The 19,576-nt window shown below is 35.8% G+C and overlaps 1 protein-coding gene across 3 annotated transcripts; it reads right to left on the bottom strand.

The window, feature by feature from the left end:
- Positions 1-56: 56 nt before the first annotated feature.
- On the bottom strand, positions 57-17,650 carry AUG3 (HAUS augmin-like complex subunit). 3 transcript variants are annotated; one of them, XM_086564042.1, is made up of 18 exons: positions 17,355-17,650; positions 17,242-17,278; positions 17,056-17,159; positions 13,386-13,581; positions 11,407-11,473; positions 10,212-10,315; positions 8,917-9,001; positions 7,822-7,876; positions 6,797-6,919; positions 5,491-5,560; positions 4,593-4,650; positions 4,453-4,508; positions 3,592-3,744; positions 3,065-3,176; positions 2,842-2,983; positions 2,400-2,475; positions 1,121-1,216; positions 57-653 (listed from the first exon to the last, which is right to left on the bottom strand). In XM_086564042.1, exons 1-18 carry the CDS (start codon positions 17,531-17,533, stop codon positions 525-527), a joined length of 1,842 nt encoding a protein of 613 aa, XP_086420168.1. In that variant the 5' UTR covers positions 17,534-17,650; the 3' UTR covers positions 57-524. The 3 variants fall into 3 exon arrangements, with proteins under 3 accessions (XP_086420168.1, XP_086420170.1, XP_086420169.1); XM_086564044.1 differs by having other exon boundaries at positions 3,592-3,705; positions 17,355-17,624; XM_086564043.1 differs by having other exon boundaries at positions 10,212-10,312; positions 17,355-17,623.
- Positions 17,651-19,576: the final 1,926 nt, after the last annotated feature.

Genomic DNA, 19,576 nt, shown 5'->3' with positions numbered 1-19,576 from the left:
TTCTGTTGGACATAAACGCGTTCGACTTACCAAGTTTTTAATTTGAAACCTGTCTATTTAACTTAAGACAAGAATATCATAAATAAATAAGCCTTTAGAATTCCCAATCAAACTCGACTGGTGGTACAAAGTAATGTTCGGAAGCAATACCCAATCGAACTTAAATGACACGAACGCCAAAATGAAAGAGCTCCATTTGACAACTGGAGTTGGGTTGAAACATGTTGCAATACTAATTTACATGAACATACAAACCGGGTTGTTTTCACCAAACAAATGATATCACGCTGGGAGGCAATTTCAAATAGCTTTCTATATAATCTACAATGGAGTTCACTTTAGTATATCTCATACTCTGATGGCAAAAGGCAACTCTAATCGGATTTCTGCTCACTTGGACAAATGAAGTTCTCACTGTGGGAAGGTGGACTGTCAATCTCTATTTCTGTAATAACTTTGTCGGCTGGACAGTAGGACAGCCCCCAACGAAAATGGTGGCAGTAGTGCACTACGGATATATAATGCTAAACTTGCAAAGATTCAACTCGAGCTGCCAGTTCTCTCACTTGATTCCTTAAACGTTCTGGATTGCAGAAGAAATCAACAAAAACCTGTCTCTCTCGCCCTACCTCATGTGGATGATGCTTGACAATCTACACAAAAAGGAAGAAAATTAATACTAGTTGGTTAGAGCTAAATAAAATATGAAATCTTGTTGATAACTTTCTCTCTCCTTTGGCAATGCTTCTTAAGATCCAAACAAGTAAATATAACCCTCAATAAGTGAGAAAGGATCAGCTTTGCACGGCCACAGAGATCAAACTGCAGCACCCTCATCATTTGACTACAAACCCTCCTTTTGACATTACATGGCGTGAGCATCTAGCAATACACACTGCTCATGTCAAATGGTTTGTTATTGTGGTGGACTGATGAGTATGCTGAAATATGATCTCTGTGGTAGGACATAGATGACCCAGTCTATTATTTTATGATTTATCTCATTTACAAAGTGGGCCCATATGTTTTGTGTAGATCTTCATAAAGGACTACAACAGCATGAATGAATTAAACTAACTAATCAAAATAATACAGGAGAATAGAAGACACAATGATTTACCTCAGCTTTCTCACGATGCTCACGTGTCACTTCTTCTACTGCAGCAGAGAGTTGTGCGTTAACCTTTTCCATCTCAACTAGCTCTTTCATGAGTGGCTGGATAATCATCAAAAAAAATGTCAGAATCACCAACAAGGTTTAAACATCAACACATGCTTATAAGAATACTATACAAGCAATTCAACGATGAGATTGTAGTGTGTTTAACTGTTCACATATGCTCAAGAGCAGATATACATGGGAAAGCCAACTGGTAAATGACCACTTTGTTTCTGTCTGTCCATCCCCCCCTCATCTTCTTCACTTGCTCAACACTCAACAAGGTTTAAACATCAACACATGCTTATAAGAATACAAACTCGCAGGTATACAAGCAATTCAACGATGAGGTCGTAGTGTGTTTATAATGTAGATCTTACTGGCGGAAGCTTCAGTTTAATTGACTCTACACTTTAATTGAAACACAATTAAAAGACAACCTAAAAATCACTCTTTTATTGAATCTCTCAATCACAAATCACACACATAAACACAACTAACTGAAACCCTAACTACAAGCCCGTTATTTAAAGTAAACCTAGAAAGCATAAACCAATAGGAACACGACATGTGTCCAACTAACTAATGGACTCGAACCATGGGATTGGACTCAACTAAGGGGCTCACGCCCATAACATGTAGAGGGAACATAGGCGCACACCTATAACACTGACAGACTCGACTAATGTTCTACATCAGTTTAACTATTCACATATGCTCAAGAGCAGATATACATGGGAAAGCCAACTGGTAATCAAATGAGCGTATGCAAACGTTTTGGTTTCGGTTTGCAAAAGGGGGCAAAATGACCACTTTGTTTCTGTCTGTCCGTCTCCTCCCCTTCTTCTTCACTTGCTCAACACTCCTCAACCAAACCCAACTCTCTCTCTCTCTCTCTTCTCCACCCTCCGCTCACGCCCCCACTGCTTGCAGTTAATCTAGTTATGTATGGAAACATATACTTTAGTGAAGAGAATGGAAATCTATATACTAGGTATTTTGAGACAAAAGACACATAACTTTTCTTTGGGGAAGAGGGATATTTCAGTCAAATGTAATATGATGAAACACTGAAATATGCACCTAGAGAATTATCTAAGATGTGTACTTCAAGCGCTGCACACTAAAAATCTATTGAGTCTACACATGGATTCATATGCTAATTAGTAACCACAGTAAAACTAGAAGACAAAACAGACATATACATAACATAGTAGGAGTCTTTTAATGAAGTCTTTACCCAAGGAGTCAATATTGGTTGTGCCGTTGTTGATGATTCAAATAGTAGTTTTTGCAAACTTTGGATATGAGTACACCTACAGACAATTGCAGATATTAAAGATTGAACAGATACAAAGAAAAAATCATTAAAATTACATAACATAAACCAAAATCTAGGCCAAGCAACTTTATGTTGTTTGAATCACTTCCAAAACATCAATAAATAAATAAATAAAAAAGGAAAACTCTTGGTGACATCCAAACTAAGAAATAAGATTTAGTACAGATATAATGAAAAGCGAAAAGATCTCCACAGTTATAATCACTTTAGGCAAGTGAGTATAGGAACATCGAGGATTTGATGGTACATCAATCAAATCAAAGGAAAAGGTGACGTCAGGAGACAAGTGAATGGACAATTTTGTTTTTGTTTCTATTTTGAACAATGAAGATGTACTTACAGCTCACTGATACATCTGTTTCTGTCATCTGGAAGTGAATTTCCAAGGTCTGATTGAAGAGTTAGTAAATCTGACTGAAGGCTAGATATCTGCTGAACGATACCAGGTGCTGACACATATGTCGGTAATACACCCTGGACATCTATGGAAAACACAGGCTCATAAGACACAGCTGAAGAAAATCCTGGCCTTGCAAATATGAAAATTCAGATTGTTGGCTCACTTGTATGAATGCTTAACAGGTCCCTCACACCATGCAGAAACATATCCCGATCGTCAACTGCTCCTTGTTCATGTACTTCTGAAGCAGCTTGAATCAGTGACAGGCAGCGCCCCTGTATAGTTATGAAATATCAGTTCTTGATTTAGCTAAAATCAGGGACAAATATGATGGATAAGTATATGATATAAGATCTTCAATAAGCTAAGTTTGAAGGAGGGAATTTGTTGTAACTATAATGGATGAACATGTATCATGGTGAAAATAGTGACTCCAGAGTCCAGACAATGGTTTGTGGCATATTCTATAGACAAAACCTCGGAATCCATCCATGGCTTCTTGTAAAACACACACACACACACCCCTCCAGCAGCAGACACAGACAAACCTTTCTTCTCTCTACTCCCCCCTCCACAAACAAGCACACAAACACAACTGGTAAAATGTAATGTTATACTCAGCAGAAATGACATAATCACACATAACTAGTACAATATCACATGGCAAAAAATATAGAGGAGGTTACATACCACGCGCCCGTTAGCTGCTGACAAGTAGCCTTGTAGTTCTGATTCAATAACTTTAAGTAAAGAGTAAGCTCCAAGCATTGTATTATGTTCCAGTTGGCAAGCTAACTTCAAAAACTGGTGCCTAGCAAGCTGGTTAAGCAGATGGCTGATGAACTGCATGAACAGAAGATTAGTAGGCTAAAGTTGCAGTTTTTTACAGGTAAACCTTATATTATTGATCTAAAGCAGATTACATCAATACTTAAGGATCTAGACCAGTCCATTATTATAATCCATTAACATAAAATCTTTCATCTTTTTGTTTACCTTCAGTTAAAATAAGATACTATGCTTAAAAGACCATGCAATTGATCTGTAAAAAGAAGACGACATTCAAGCAGATACTGATGAGAAGACATCTGAGACAATGATGATTGAGTGAATGAAGCAATGATGACAAGCAGTGAACAGACAGTAAGAGAATGGGAAGGAAAGCATGTGGTTTATTGTAAGAATATCTTCAATATTTCTGAGCAAGAGAACATTCTACATTTTTTGACTTTGATGAGTTTGATGTAATGAGCAAATAATGCATTTTTGCTACATATATGTCGTAGCTTGAGTTCGGAAGCTTCGATAAAGAGAAAAGATGGACAAATCAAATTAGTCCAAATAGACATCAGGTACTTTTTCTTAACCTTTAGCAAGGTAGCATTGAGAAATTGAGCACTGCTTCCTTACCAACCAGCGAGTTGAATGCAGAAGAATGTGTTAAACATTTCCGTTAAACAATAATAATGTGTTTCATATTTTTGTAACTTTGAAGTCACTGGATCTGAATGAACAAAAAAATAAATACACTTGGAAGGGGGGAAAACATACCGCCTTCTGTTGACCAATATAATATTCTTGGCGCATAACTTTTAAGTCGTAATCACCTACAAGCTCAAAACAAAAGACATATGCAGGTAATGTCAAGATGAATAAACTTTTTCTGTAAAATCAAAAATAAGTTGTGATACCTTGCAATATGTATGTGTCTTGTAGTTGAGCAAGCTCCCAACATAGATCTGGAATTGTCTTCCAAAAAAAATGAAAAAAAATTCAGAAGAAAGACAAAGATGAAGGTAGTCATCAACCTTAAAGATCTAAGTAATCATTATACATTAATGACCATAGATTTCATCAGCTGTACGGCTATACCAAACCATAGATATACAACATAGTAATTCAATTAAAACTAAGGCCACAGAGTAAAAACTGCACAGTGGATTGATCTATTGCTACTACCAATTGATCAAATATACGTAACCGCTAATAACAAACACAGGATGTATGCAATCACACTATACAAACAAAACAAATGCAATCGAAGAAGTTTCCAAATTAAAGGTACCTGCAATTGACCAACAAAAGATGCAACCAAACACCAGACAAAAAAAAGATACAATCATGCAATCAAAGTATATGAATATTTATCCGATGCCATATCAAACGCAAACAATAACCAAGTTAAACAATGAGTTCTTGGAGTTCAAAAAAAAATCCAATCGTGCTGTAATCAACCCAACTGAACTGAAGAGAGAAGAGAAGGCTGTGTGATATCTGCTATTACATGGGATAGAATACATATCAATCCAATCAATCAAGCACACATGGTGCTGATACCATGTAAATTTCAAAGACTACATTCCACATGCTGAAATCGCAACAATACATTACAACGTTTAATATATATAGCTGAACCCTAACACATTGAAAATACTAACAAGGATTTCATATTTAACCTATATCTCCAATACAGATTTAGTATATAAAATGGACTTAAGTAAGATTGAAGGACAAAATAATTCCACAATTTGCTTTACTACTTTATATGGTAATTTATGTTACAGTAAACAAAAATTAAAAAGTTCATACCTCTGATAACATTTTATCCACTTTTCGATATAGATGTGAAAGCTCTCCTGCCAATTCAGAATGTTTTCTCCTGCTTGGCAGCAACAAAAGCATCATCAGATATTCATAGATAAATGATTCTTTCATCAATAATGATAATGAAGATAGATGCTAGAATATACATTTGAAAACAACAAAAGAAGGCATCCATGGAACCCCCAAACAGAAAAGTAAAATGATAGCCAGCCAATGCAGTACCTTCGCTATGAGATTTTATTGACATAAAATTTAAACATAGCATTTTCTTTTCATATTGATTGAACAGCTTACAGAGGGTTGAGTATTCCTCGGATCACGCATCAATGACAGAAGCTTCGTATAAAGGCAATCAAATGTGTGTAAATATATGGCATGTGAAAGGACAAAGACAAATTAGGTAATAAGTGACTTGCGTGTTAAGAGAGCAAAGGTGCAGACATTCAGAGAGAAGATTTTGTGTGATTTAGGATTATAAAATTCAAAATGTTATCACTTTTAATTCGCAAGTCATTTTTGACAAAATTTCATTTTTTGAAACGCTCGACTTTTCAAATGAGACTGGTGACAAACACTAAATTCTAACATCTATATTTGCACTATGGGCGTGCAAATGTGCCGAAGGCACGCTGTGAAGTCACAAGTTTTTATGGACATGCCAGAAGGCGCGCTGAAATATGACGAACGCATAGCCATCTGGCATGCCAAAGGCGCCTGTAATGCTGTGAGTGTCACAGCCATGGGTTGCGGGTGTGCCACAGTCACACTCTTATATCAAGAATGGGGTAGCCAAGGGTCACTGCATGTACACAATCTCTAAGTAACATGGAGTCATGGACACTTCACATTCTTAAAATTTTCTGTATGTCTTGACACACAAACACATTGTGCATACGATTTCAAACTAGGGTTTCTTCTATACCCTAAAAGACTAAGGAAATAATCTATTGACATACTTACAACTCCATCATATATTTATTTGTAAGGTGGCGCTTTGTAAGGCCTTGACCCCAATAATTAGTTATGTATCTAAAGAGTAGAAATAGTTTTTTTTTTTAACTAGCTGTGTCCCAATGTCCTACTTAATATAGGTTGCTGTGACGCACACCAACACACATATCAGTGTCAATGTGACCTAGCATAATATGACAAGTGGACGCCAAAAGAGAATGATAGACTGTTACAATAAACTATAATAAGCGAAGGAATCTTAAAGGATAGATATAATAAATGTAAGGCATATCAATATTAACCTGAAATACATAAAAAATGTGATTCAGATGTACAATACCGAAGAGAATGGAGATCAAGATGAGTGTGAGTCTCTACTTGAGACTTCAGTGCTGCAAGCATAGCTTGTTGCTTAGCATTTTCAACTTGAGCTTCTACCCATTGTCTTTCACTTGTCCCAAATCTTTAAAAAAATCAGAGTTAAAAACCATCAGAAGAAATTAGAGTTAAAAATAAGAGTAGAATTACAGATTTTACTAACATGTTTTAATAGTTTAAAACTTCAAGAGATTGCTACGAAAAGAATGATGACCGTTGTAATAAACCTCAGAAAACAACACCAATCACCTCTACAAAGCAGCATCATACTTCTTGATCAGTGTTGACTATATGACTACTATAAGTAGGGCTTCTTGTCTAAACAAAAAGATGCAATTTCGCCTAGAAACCTTGGTTTGGTATCATTAATTATAAAATGACCAAACAAGGTGGCATTAAAAGGCTAAATAAAAAAGATTTCTGAGTATATTAAGAGAACACGTGACAAAAGAAGTTCAAGAGTGTTGAGCTCTTGGGTGCTTTGTGTCCATTCTCCAAAGGGATGCAGAGTGGAGCATTTTACCTTTTGATATAATGTGGGCTTTGTGGCTGGAAAGGACCAGGAGACACTTTGATTGATGTGCGATGACCATGGCACAGATGATTGTAGCAGTCAAGGGATTCGTTTTTCTCTAGTCGAAGTTTTGGGAGGAGTGGACAGATACATCTTTTGGGGATATTATGTTCAGATGGGGTTCCTTGTTCGGTCATGCATGATTGCATCCCTTTGCTTTAGTTTTCTCTAGTAATTGTAGTTTTCTTTTTTCTAGTATCGATATTGTATCTGTCTTTCCCTTTGTTGTATCTGAGTGGGATATCTCATCCTACAAAGTTGACTTATGATTATATATATAGACACATCACATTTTACCGATAAAAAAAAAAGTTCAAGAGAGCCCATACATAAAGAAGAAATTTCTTTACAAGAAATGCATTCAAACTAAGTTTGAGAAGCACATGGCAAGAGTTAAATGAAAAAATACATACATGGAGCGCAGACGATGAAGCTCAGTCACGCGTTGATGATGAGATTTCTCCGAATCTGTTGTTTTCGTAAAGCACAAATAATGTTAACCCTGTAATCCTTTTTCTAATTTATATAATGAATTAATAATTGAAAATATGCAAACAAAAAAGACATGCCAGGCGGACCTACAAACACCTACTAAATAGATTCTATTGCAAAAGAGTGTAAACATCTTCTGGGGATAAATTAGAGGCGATGGTGCATACACAGATGTTGCCTATTGGTTTGAATGTTCTCAAGTATGAACAGGAAGCACGTCGTAAGAGTTGTGCTTCCTAGGACAGCTACTATGGTAAGTATGATGGTGCAGCTGGCATCCAAAGTAATCAGGTGGCACAGCAGGATCGTTTTTGTTTGGACATGCTGGTCGCAACATTGAACTTACGCCGTAAGAGTTTTGCAACGTTGAGATCAATTACCGGTAGCTACTTCAACGTCACTCCCATCTTTTTTTTTGTTTTGATAAGTAACCAAGTCAAATAAGAAGAGAAGGTGTGGGGATTTGCCAGATCAATCACAGTAAGTTTCCATGGCAACGATGGTAGTAAGTATTGACGATTTTTTCGAATTCATAGTCGATTCCCTAAAAATAAGTTAGCATCCCTTTTCTCACTTGAAATTACTAATAATCTCTTCTACGAAGCTCCATCACAATTTAGCCAAGATTTTATTTATCTGTTACCAATTTGATGTAGAATTGTTGGCAGAAGCTTCTACAATGGCTACCCAAAGATAAACTAGGTTCTTCCACAAAGAACTCTTCAAACAAACTTTCCTTCATTCTTAAATTCGATAACAATCAAAAATAAAGGAGGGTGTTCAAGGCATTTAAGTACTAAGACAGCTTGAAATTCTAGCTGGAACCCAAATAGGAAACATGAGTCCTGTTCGTTAGATAGAAGGGGGGAATCAGAGTCTACTGAAAACCTATTATAAAAGAGACCTTTGTATGTTCATGATATCCATGCTCCTGCATTATGGGTGTGAAAGGCTTCTGTGCATAAAGTGTTTTATTGACAAAAGTAATGAGCAAAAACTCAAAAAGAACATATTACCTTGCACTAAGCAGTTTGAACTGTCATCAAGACTCATCCATGAACATTTAGCTTTACCCTCCTCAGCAACCAACCGGAAAGGACCCTGAGTGAAAACAAATTGCACATCTAAAAGTGATTCAGAAATAAAATTTGAATTTTTCTTTTCTTTCATTGGGCCATTGAAATTTTGTATGCTACAGAATCCACTTCATCAAAGAGCACCCACCCACCCCTTTTTCTAAACGTAAGTTTTTCTGTGTAGAAGAAAGACATGTACGACTAGGAGTTCAAAACTACTTTACCGACATCATTTGCAAAAAGCTCGAAGTAAAATTTCTACAGAAGGAGATCCCATTCGGTCAACAACAGAGATAATATGCATTCCCGAGCATTGACCTTGCACAAGTTAATTGGGGGGGAGGGGGAAGGGATATATCTAGCATCTGACCGGTTTTCTACAAGAGATTATACCACAAGATGAGGAAAACATTGAAGCTGCCTACAACTTTTTCAATGTTATCTAAAAAGACCTTTAAAGTACTGCCAAAGAACCACCACAAGAGGCTGGATAATTTGGAAAACACTATGCATGCTTACATACACCTCCACTATTTCGTCAAGAAAACTTTTAAAATTGTTTCAACCTTACAGATTCACAGTTGAATCCAACTCCGATCCTCTTTGACAAATTTGGAAATGTCCAAACTGAACTGATTTTTTTGTGACGATGATCTCCATGGAGAGATCATCTACAACAAAAAAATTAGCCCTTAATTTATCTTGGTAGTACAGAGTACCCTTCCTATACTCGTAAAAGAACATTATATAGAGCTCCTATTCCATATATGTGTGTGGGCAGGGCGCTCTTTTTTTTTTTGGTTTTTTTGGGGGGGGGTATACGTAGGTCTGACCCTCAAAACTTTGCCCTCTTATGCTCACAATCTGTGGGCGCAAAGAATCGTATGATTGTAGTACGCGTCATATATGTCACCTAGAGATAGGTGCTAGGAGGACTATGAGATAGTTCGTGGGATGTCCATGCCCGTTAAACAGCACCTGAGACACTGACCAGGATAGACCCCAAGATTGAGGTTACATACTCAGACACTTGGTCATATAGCCGCTCCAATTCCTCCCCGTTCTTTCTTGTTTAGAGTTTTTTCAAAAGGCGTTTCGAAATTATATTGCAGTGGACCTAAAATATTCCTCCACCAATCCATCCAAACTTCATTAATTCATGGAATGTCTTTACTATGACAAACAATAATATTAAAGAATGAACAGCAATAACGGATGTATCTTTGTTTACATACCGTCTCAAACTGCTTCACAAACCACTGGTTCAGCTCCTTTGTACAAGCAGAATCACCAAGTAGGTATGAATGGAAATCAGAGTAAGTTAAGTAGATGCCATCTTCTGCAACAAATTGGTAAGTTGGTCTGTATTATTTTATAGTGAAGAAGAAAGAATTGCACAGTTTACTGTTTCAAAGAAAATAGAACGAATTGTATACTAAAAAAATTTCAAATAAAGTTGAAGACATAGGCAGTCTTTCATAGCATAATTAATGCTGCTGAATTTAGCATGTTTTGGGAGAACCAAGTTTCCCTCTAAGTAAATTAGCATTGGCGAAATTCAAGGATGCTGTAAGGTGGACTTCAGAGTGGACATTTGAAAATGAAATCCTAAGTTATCCAACCCCAACAAAATCGAAACTTAAAATGATTGACTGGAATCAGTTAATAGCCACTTCATTTAAAAGCCGAAGCTGATGGATAGAATTTAGAAGCACAAACTTTGTTTATCAGGGGGACAACAAATCTAACATAGGCTGGCATAAGCCCCAAAACAGCCAAGGTCTGGGAACCACACGTCATAAAAATCCTCATCAAGGCACGTAAGTTAACGTTGAGATAAAGCATCCATAACAGATTTCTAAAAAAAATTAAAAAACAAAACAAAAGCAAACAAAAATACCAAAAAACGAAAAAGTTAAACTTGCCCCACCATTTAATGTTAATATACAAGCTCGCCTATGAGAGTGTGTGCAAGAGAGAGAATAAAATTTAAAATCCATCCGGTGACTAATGATGTTTTAAGACAGAAACTGAGTACAACACTTCTTACTGGACACACTTGTGTGAATTCGGGTAACGGCTACGAGGGAGAAATTGAAAGGAAATTGTACCCGACCAGGTGGGTGTGTGGCCCCTTCGGGGAGGGAAAGCGTTTAGGTCAATCAATGGATTTACCCCTCTTGTATGTTTCAATCTTTCATATGTCTACTTGTCGTGGAATCCTATACTTAATTTCACTAATTAGTTTTGTTCTGTAATCAATCCAATTCACGATTTTCTTGTTTAGTACTTTCAGATCCAATCTCCATTAACAGCTGCTAACAGTTATCTCTTAGCAGAAAATATATATATAAAGAAAAAAGATAAAGAAACAGAAAATGGAAGGAACATGGTAAAACCTCAAGGCTTGGATTGAGATTAGTATATTACCATCCCCTGAATGAAAATGAGACAACTCCTGTGCAGTAGAAGCGATTCTTCCCAGAACAGCATTTGTCTAAAAAGAGGTACAGAAACAAGTCAAACCACTTCCAAAACTCCAAGAATCTTTCTTAAATTTTTATCTGGAATAATAGGTATACACACATATCAAAAGGGCAGGAGATTTATCTTCCATTTAGAAGAAAAAAATAAGAAGAAGAAGAAAGAAAGACGCAACGTCCATGAAAATCAATTCAGAACAATAATCTGTGTGTTAAGTAGCACTAGTACTATTGTCAGAGACTCAGACTCAATGTCAACAGCAGAATGTAGGATTTCAGCAAAAAAAAAAAACAATTATATGAAATATATAAAAACTAAAAAGGACTTATGGAGTTGGCATTAGGTCTCAAAAGTCATTAGAGGAAATTGGTTATCTTATTCTCTTTCCTAGGATCACTTGCCATTGGCAAAGGAGAAATTAGAAATGTCAAACAAGAATCTGTGTAATGTTGGAGCATAAGAACTGTCTGACGCAGGTGATCCAAGAATCAATCCAACATCTGATAATGTAATAGTGTAATACGTTTTGGGACTAACAAATTAGCCACAAAGCAGAGTCATGTGCAAATTTCAACCTCAAATGATGTACTCAAACAAGACAGACATAGGCAGAGAATGCATGTGCTTGTGCAAAAGATGTATACAGGTGCTACAGATATCCAGTGATTGGTAACTGGTAAGATAATCAAAAGAAGCACATATCAAATTTTCCGTTTTATCCCCCCTCCCTTAAAAATGCAATCTAGTATATAGTTAATCAAAAAGAGTTCCTTTACGTATACTTGTACATGTGACCTCATTATGGCAGGATGGAGTGTCCAACCGCTAAGCCAAACATCGTAACCTAAAAATATTTAAGTAAAAAACGAGGGGTGCAAGGTGCAAGACGAGGACATCCCAAAAGGTCACCCATCCTAGTACTACTCTCGCTCAAGCATGCTTAACTGCGGAGTTCTAATGGGACTTAGTGCATTAGTGCTGGTATGATCATACTTTAGTTTAGCACCAAAAGAGGAGTTGTAGAACAAGATATCCGACAAGACCTCAAAAAAAAAGTACAGACAATCTGGCTGACATACAAAGATGAAACTCAAAACTAAATCCTACTGATGAGTCCCATCTATACACAAAACTTACCGTCTAAATACAAAACCTACGATTCCACATTTAGCCCGCAATTTGTAGCTCTTAAAGAAATAACCTTGCCATGAGTTAGCTCACAGCAGAATCTTTTAATGCAGCTCACTAAACTAGGTTAGCTCAATATTGAGCATCTATTAGGGTCTCAATTGGCTTTAGTCCACTCTGCAACCAGACATCAATATGATATAGCCATACCCAAGAGCTCCACAAATTGGCACTAATAGTTTTTAAAACTAAAACATGTGAAGTGTGTCTATATCAATTAATGTCTGTGTGCAGATGATGCATAGAGGAGTAATTCTATGAATCCACAGTTGTGAGTTTAATTGCCTTTCCCAGCATAGATTTCAACTATTGCATCTCATATGCTATCTCAATATATGAATATATTTGTAAATCTTCCTTAATTTTTTATATGACCGTAGGTTTTATGAAGAACCTTTAACATCCAGCAAATATTGGGTAACTATATAGGACCCAAGAAGTGCACACATCCGCCAATTGTAAGGGAAACATAATTCTCAAACAAATAGATGCTTGATGCCAATAGATAAGTGAAGCAAATTAACAAGTACAAATGCTTGGATTCATGTCCATCTAACCCTGATTACTCTCATTTTGGTCCAAGTACTTTGTGTATGCAGATCACTCCCACGACTTCTTCTATAAGTTTATAATAGATATCACTATATAGGTCATAGTGTTTTTTCTTTTTTCTTCTTCTTTATCTCTTATATATATCTATAAATATTGCTAGGTAAATCCATAAACTCATAGTATACCTCTAAGTTCCTAGCTGAAAGATCATCATCAAGGACAGTGAGTTGTCCATTAACAGCAGAAGTTGCAGCCACCCTTGCTCTTCTCCCTTGGATCAATGTAGAAGCTTGACCTGTAAGCAAATCAAACTGAGATTGTAGAAGTCTCAGCTGTTTCTGCAATTCCAAACCTTCTACTTTGTATTGAAGAGTCGCATCCCTGAAGATCAGAAAGAATCAGCCACTAAGGGTACAAGGATACCAAAATATAGACAAGCAGGGAAATGTCAAGCAAAAACCCGCTAAACTAAAAAACCACCGGGCATATTGCAAGCAAAAATCCCTATTTTTTTGGTGAAGTGAAAACTTCATTGTTGAGATTTGACATTCATTAAATCAAAGAGAAGCAGGTCAAAAAGACCTACTAGGATATCTATATAGTAAGACACAAGGGTGGTCAGGATTTCATAGGGATCTAAGTTTGATGGGGGCAAGTGTGCGACAAGGATCACTTTAGATGTTGGCTTGAATTCCTCCATTAATGTCCATCCCTGCCAAATTAATTGGGCTTCCCATCTGTTACTCTTTACTCCCCATGTAATTAAAACACTTATTATACTTAATTCCGTTAATTATAACTTAATTCATGAAAATAACCAAAACTTTCAAAAAAAAAAGAGAATGCCAATTTGGCTCTTTTTGAGCTTTAAATCGAATTTAATCAGGAAACTTTTCCATTAATTGTCAAAGCCCAACGTAACCCACAATACTTGCATTTGCCTTATCTCTCTCATTTCAGTTAATAGCTCAATAAAGAAAATGGAAAATAACCAAAACTTTCAAAAACTGTACTAGCCTTTTAATTGTCCAAGCCCAACGTTAACCCCCCTCCCCTCTCCCCACACTTTTCGGATTCGCCTCATCTCTCTCGTTTAGTCATTTCACTTAGCTCAAAAGAGAAAAGGATAGAAAACGGCGAAAACTCTCCACACAATAACGGTAAAAAAACAATACTCCTTCCATACAATAACAGCCAAACCATTACACTCTCTGTCTCTCACCTCTATAAATCCCCACTAGTACTCCTCACCATTAAGATGTTTCCACTTCTTGTTGTTTCCAAATCCTATAAATCCAACATCTCTTCTCTACTCTCTCACCATTAGAACCAATGCTCCGGATTGATTATTCCTTCTGTTTGGTCTCTCTTAGTTTGGTTGAAAAAGTTTGTTGGTGGAGTGGAATGTTGGTTTTCTGTCTTTAATAGTTTTTTTTTCCTACTCCCAGTCTAATACATTTCATTTTCCAAGTAACAACTTCCATAAAAAATAACGAATCAACAATTCCACAATCTCGACAAACTTCCCACTTGAACATACCAATGGAAGATCACGGTCTGTGTCACAAGGATGTGGAAACCCATTAATTTGAAAAAGAATAATGTCATTAGCATTGAATTTATACTACTTAATGCTAAGGTAATGGGAAAAAAAAATTATACTTTTGCTGGACTAAGTGGTTAATGATATGTGTGAATAGGACGATTTAGGAATTTCTTTCGGTCATTCAGGATAACTTTGGAGTTTGGGTTTTATTTACATATTGGTGGTTTTGATAGAAGCTACGTTGTCATCAAAGACACCAACATAGAAGGCTTTCTTATAAGCTTTCTTCTAACAACAGTGGTTATAACTTTACATTACATTTTCACTTTAAGAAACCCAAAGCCTGAGGCAATAGCCTTCTATGTTGGTGTCTTGGATGACAATATAGCTTCTATCAAAACCAACTTATCCTGAATGACCGAAAGAAATTCATGTGATAGATCATCCTACTCACATATATCATTAACCACTTAGTTCAGCAAAAGTATATATATATATATTTTCCATTACCTTAGCATCAAGCAGTATAAATTCAACACTAATGACATTATTCTTCTTCAAATTAATGGGTTTCCACATTCTTATGACACGGACCATAATCTTCCATTGGTCTGTTCGAGTGTGAAGTTTGTCGAGATCGTGGAGTTGTTGATTCGTCATTTTCTCTGGAAGTTGTTACTTGGAAAATGAAATATGTTAAACTGGGAGTATGAAAAAAAATAAAAACTATTAAAGACAAAAACCAACATTTCATTCCGCCGACAAACCTTTTCAACTGAATTAAGAGGACAAAACAGAATAAATAATCAACCTGGAGCATTGGTTCCAATAGTGAGAGAGTGGAGAAGAGATATTGGATTTATAGGATTGAGAAATGACGAGTGGGGATTTAATGGTGAGAAGTAGTAGCGGGGATTTATGGAGGTGAGAGATGAGTAGTGTAATGGTTTGGCCGTTATTGTATTAAGGGAGTATTGGTTTTTGGTCGTTATTGTGTGGAGAGTTTTCGCCGTTTTCTATTATTTTCTCGTTTGAGTTAAATGAAATGAATGAGAGAGATGAGGCGAATTTGAGGAGTATTGGGGGTTACGTTGGGCTTGGACAATTAAAAGGCTAGTATGATTTTGGAAAGTTTTTGTTATTTTTCTATTATCTTTATTGAGCTAATAACTAAAATGAGAGAGATAGGGCGAATCCAAGGAGTATTGTGGGTTACGTTGGGCTTGGATAATTAACTGAGATAATTAATAGAAACGTTTCTTGGTTAAATTTGTATAAATTCGATTTAAAGCTCAAAAAGAGCCAAATTGGCTTCTTTTGTTTTTTGGAAAGTTTTGGTTATTTTCTTGAATTAAGTTATAATTAAAGGAATTAAGTATAATAAGTGTTTTAATTACATGAGGAGTAACGGATGGGAAGCCCAATTAATTTGGTAGGGACGGAAATTAATTGAGGAATTCAAGCCAACATCTAAAGCGATCCTTGCCGCACACCTGCCCCCATCAAACTCAGATCCCTATGAAATCCCGACCACCCTTTGTCTTTTCCCTTGTATCTTATTATATAGATGTATTTGATAACACCTACTAGGATATGAACAAATAAAAAGGAAAATTGAACACTGTTGGGAAATCCTACAGAACCGAAGAACCATGACCAAGTCTTGTGATAGATGTGTCCCATCTAGACACAACACTATGTTCACCCTGAATATCTAAGGCTTGCCCTCAAAATGACTATTTGCTTCGCTACAACCAAATTCCCCACATGATAGCACAGGCAATCAAACCTCAAAGAGTCAAAACCGACTAATGAGGAGACCCACTATCAGACATGTACCAACACATTTTATTTGATTTAAATTGGAAAGTTCTTATTGAACAAGGAATCCATGATAAATAATGGGTCACAACCCACAAACAAGACAGTGTTGTGTGTTATGCTAAAGTTAATAGATTAAAGGTTGAAGTTTTAAGGGCTTTTGCCAATTACGTTCCTTTCAAATTCCAGGGCTCTTTCCGAATTTATTGGTTTCATTTTAACTTCTTGCTTCTGCGAGTTGAGGTTACATCAAAATTGAATCAGAGAGGCAACTTTGTCAATGTACAACTTTCAACAAGTGTCTCAACGAATTCTCAAGCAAATACTACACATAACACTTTTGAATTGCGTGCCACATTGAGTCCAATCATGTTTGATGTTCATAAACCATATGTGCAGTGGCTTGTCTAAAGAAACCAAATTTAATTTTATCAATGTGAAAGAATAAATCATAGAATAAGAGTTAAAAAAAAAAAAAAAGTGGGCACCTAATATCTTTCAATCCTTCCTCAGCCCCAAAAACAGCATCCTGGTTGTCTTTCCTAGTTGAAAAGGCTGAAATGCTATCATAAGCAAAGTCCAAGTCATCCCCCTGAAGAGTTATCAATGTCACATATGTAAGTGAGAAACTAATAGATACATAAAATTAACAAATGTATAACTAATGAACGTACCTCCAATAGTTTGCCCTCTTGTAGAAATTGTTCATGCCTATAATAATAAAGTAATAAATTGGATGAAACTTACAATAATAATTGATGAAGGAAATGAAGAAAAAAAAACTTACAGAGAGAGTTCGGATGGAGAGAGAACATTTGCGGAACGAAGACTGGAACTAATCCAATCAAGAAGTGGTCTAGCTTCTTCGTACTGAAATGGCCATTCGAAACTATCCGGATCTAATTTCTCGTGTCCTTCCAACCCTAATTCGCCTAATACATTGCATAGTTTCGCACCACTGCTCATTTTTTTTCACCAATTTTTATTCGTCGATTTGTGATTTCAAGTTTTTTAAATATACATCCGACTTTTATTTGAAAAGGCGGGTGTCGTCATCAGCTGTTGATGCTTATTTACTACTAGACTCCAAATGCCTCTGTCATGGGCCTTGGGCCGTTATCACACTCAAATAGTCCGAGGGTATAGTTACACAGTTAGGGTGTGTTTGTTCTTGGAAACACTATGGAAATGAAAGGAAAATAATAGTGGTCCACCTTTTCCATAGTTTTTAAGGTGTTTGTTTACCCATGGAAAGGAAATGGGCTTTTCCATATGGAAACAAAATCATAGAAATGGAAAAGGTTTTGTGTCCTTAGCTAACTCCTGAAAATTTTGTGGAAAGAAAAGGAAAGGAAATAGATAGATAGAGCTTACTACTAATACACCCATGACCCAACAATACAATTATTCATTTCCATAGCTTTTCCAAACAAACATGATTATTCATTTCTCCAGTTTTTACTTTCCTTTCCCCAGTTTACCAAACACATACCATTTTAAATTATTTCATTTCCTTTCCATGAGTTAAAATTTAACAAACACACCCTTAGTAGGTTAGTAAGTGGGAAGATTATGTGGAATTGTCGTCAAGCACTAAGAGCATCTTTAATGGTGAGACCTGAAAAACACCAAATATTTTGAACAAATAAACACCAATAAATTTCAGTCTAGACATCAAAGTTTCGACATAAAATCCCGCTACTTTGGATACACCGCGCAAAAAAACTCACGCTGCTTTCAAAACACCGCGCCATATAAGCCCAAAGTTGTAGCTCAAGCCCACGCTGCTTTGAGAACACCGCACCATATAAGCCCAAAGTACACAATAATTCCATGCGGTGTTCGATGCACGTGTGTGCTATCTCTTTATAAGCTACGAAAATTGTGCGGCTTTCCTCATTTCTCATATTCTTCTCTAGTAAACTCCTCTTCTTAGCCAAAAAAATTAATAAAAAATAACTACTGAAACTCTTGAAATTTTTCTATGAATCCTAATGATTTTGAACATTTCGACAATGATGATGAATATTGACATTACACAAATGATATTGGTGATGATATGCAACAAAATGATGTGGAGGAAAAAGAAAACGAATAAGCAAAAGACAATGAAGAAGCAAAAGACAATGAGGGAGAAGAAAACGAGGAAGCAGAGCTTATTGATTTACATTCATATGTCATTGAGTACCAAATGTATAACTTCGATTGACAATTTCATACGAATGAAATGATGAATATGCAAGTAGTGTTTTCTACACATGATCTAAAACTCGTGTCGAGTGTAATGACTAATTCTCAGGTAAATAGTTAGTTTGGATTAAATATTTTGAATATTATGTATTAATTTAAATATTTATGTTTAAATTAATTGTTTATCTTATATACATTTTTTTATAACACCAGAGAGTAGTAGACTACTAGATTAGATTAGCTTTACATGGTGTAAAAGAGTGGTAGAATCTTCTTAATAATTTGGATGAGTTTATACATATTAGAGATAATATTTTCACACATTTGAGTATTTTGATAGATGTAGATTATGAAAGAGTTGATTTGGCAGTATTAATTACTTTAATTAGGGCTGGCAATGGGTTGGATCGGTCCGGATATAGGCAAATCTAAAACCGATCCGTTTTCAACAATCTGATAAATGGATATTTGAGTTAGAGAACCGGGATCTTGAACCGAAAACTTTTTTTTTAGGATCCAATCCGATTTGGAACCAATAAGCTCAATTTCAACCCGATGAACCGAAGTTTTAATAATTTGATCCTTTTTAGTTATATAAATAAAATAATTTTTTTTTGTTAAACACAAAACAATATATACAAATAAAAAGGCATAATGAATGATTTGAAATTTTGTAATAGAAACTATCTTTTTTTCGTAATATTACATATGTATTTTGCATATCTTATTTTGTAACTTTAAATATTCTAAGGTAATAGAAATATATGGTGGAGAAAATTAGAAAGAATAAGACTAAAAATTTTAATTGGATTAGGCCCA

Source organism: Coptis chinensis, chromosome 6 (assembly GCF_015680905.1).
Source record: "Coptis chinensis isolate HL-2020 chromosome 6, ASM1568090v1, whole genome shotgun sequence".
Classification (NCBI taxonomy): Eukaryota; Viridiplantae; Streptophyta; class Magnoliopsida; order Ranunculales; family Ranunculaceae; genus Coptis; species Coptis chinensis.
This window is presented reverse-complemented; position numbering and strand designations above follow the sequence as displayed.

What these genes read in the sequence shown, in the direction of transcription:
- AUG3 (XM_086564042.1), bottom strand. Translation starts at nt 17,533, where the DNA reads ATGAGCAGTGGTGCGAAACTATGCAATGTATTAGGCGAATTAGGGTTG. An exon ending in CTTCATCGTCTGCGCTCCAT is followed by an intron (nt 6,920 to 7,821) that starts GTATGTATTTTT and finishes ATTTTTTTAAAG; the next exon opens with ATTTGGGACAAGTGAAAGAC. An exon ending in AACCAATATTGACTCCTTGG is followed by an intron (nt 1,217 to 2,399) that starts GTAAAGACTTCA and finishes ATGATTATCCAG; the next exon opens with CCACTCATGAAAGAGCTAGT.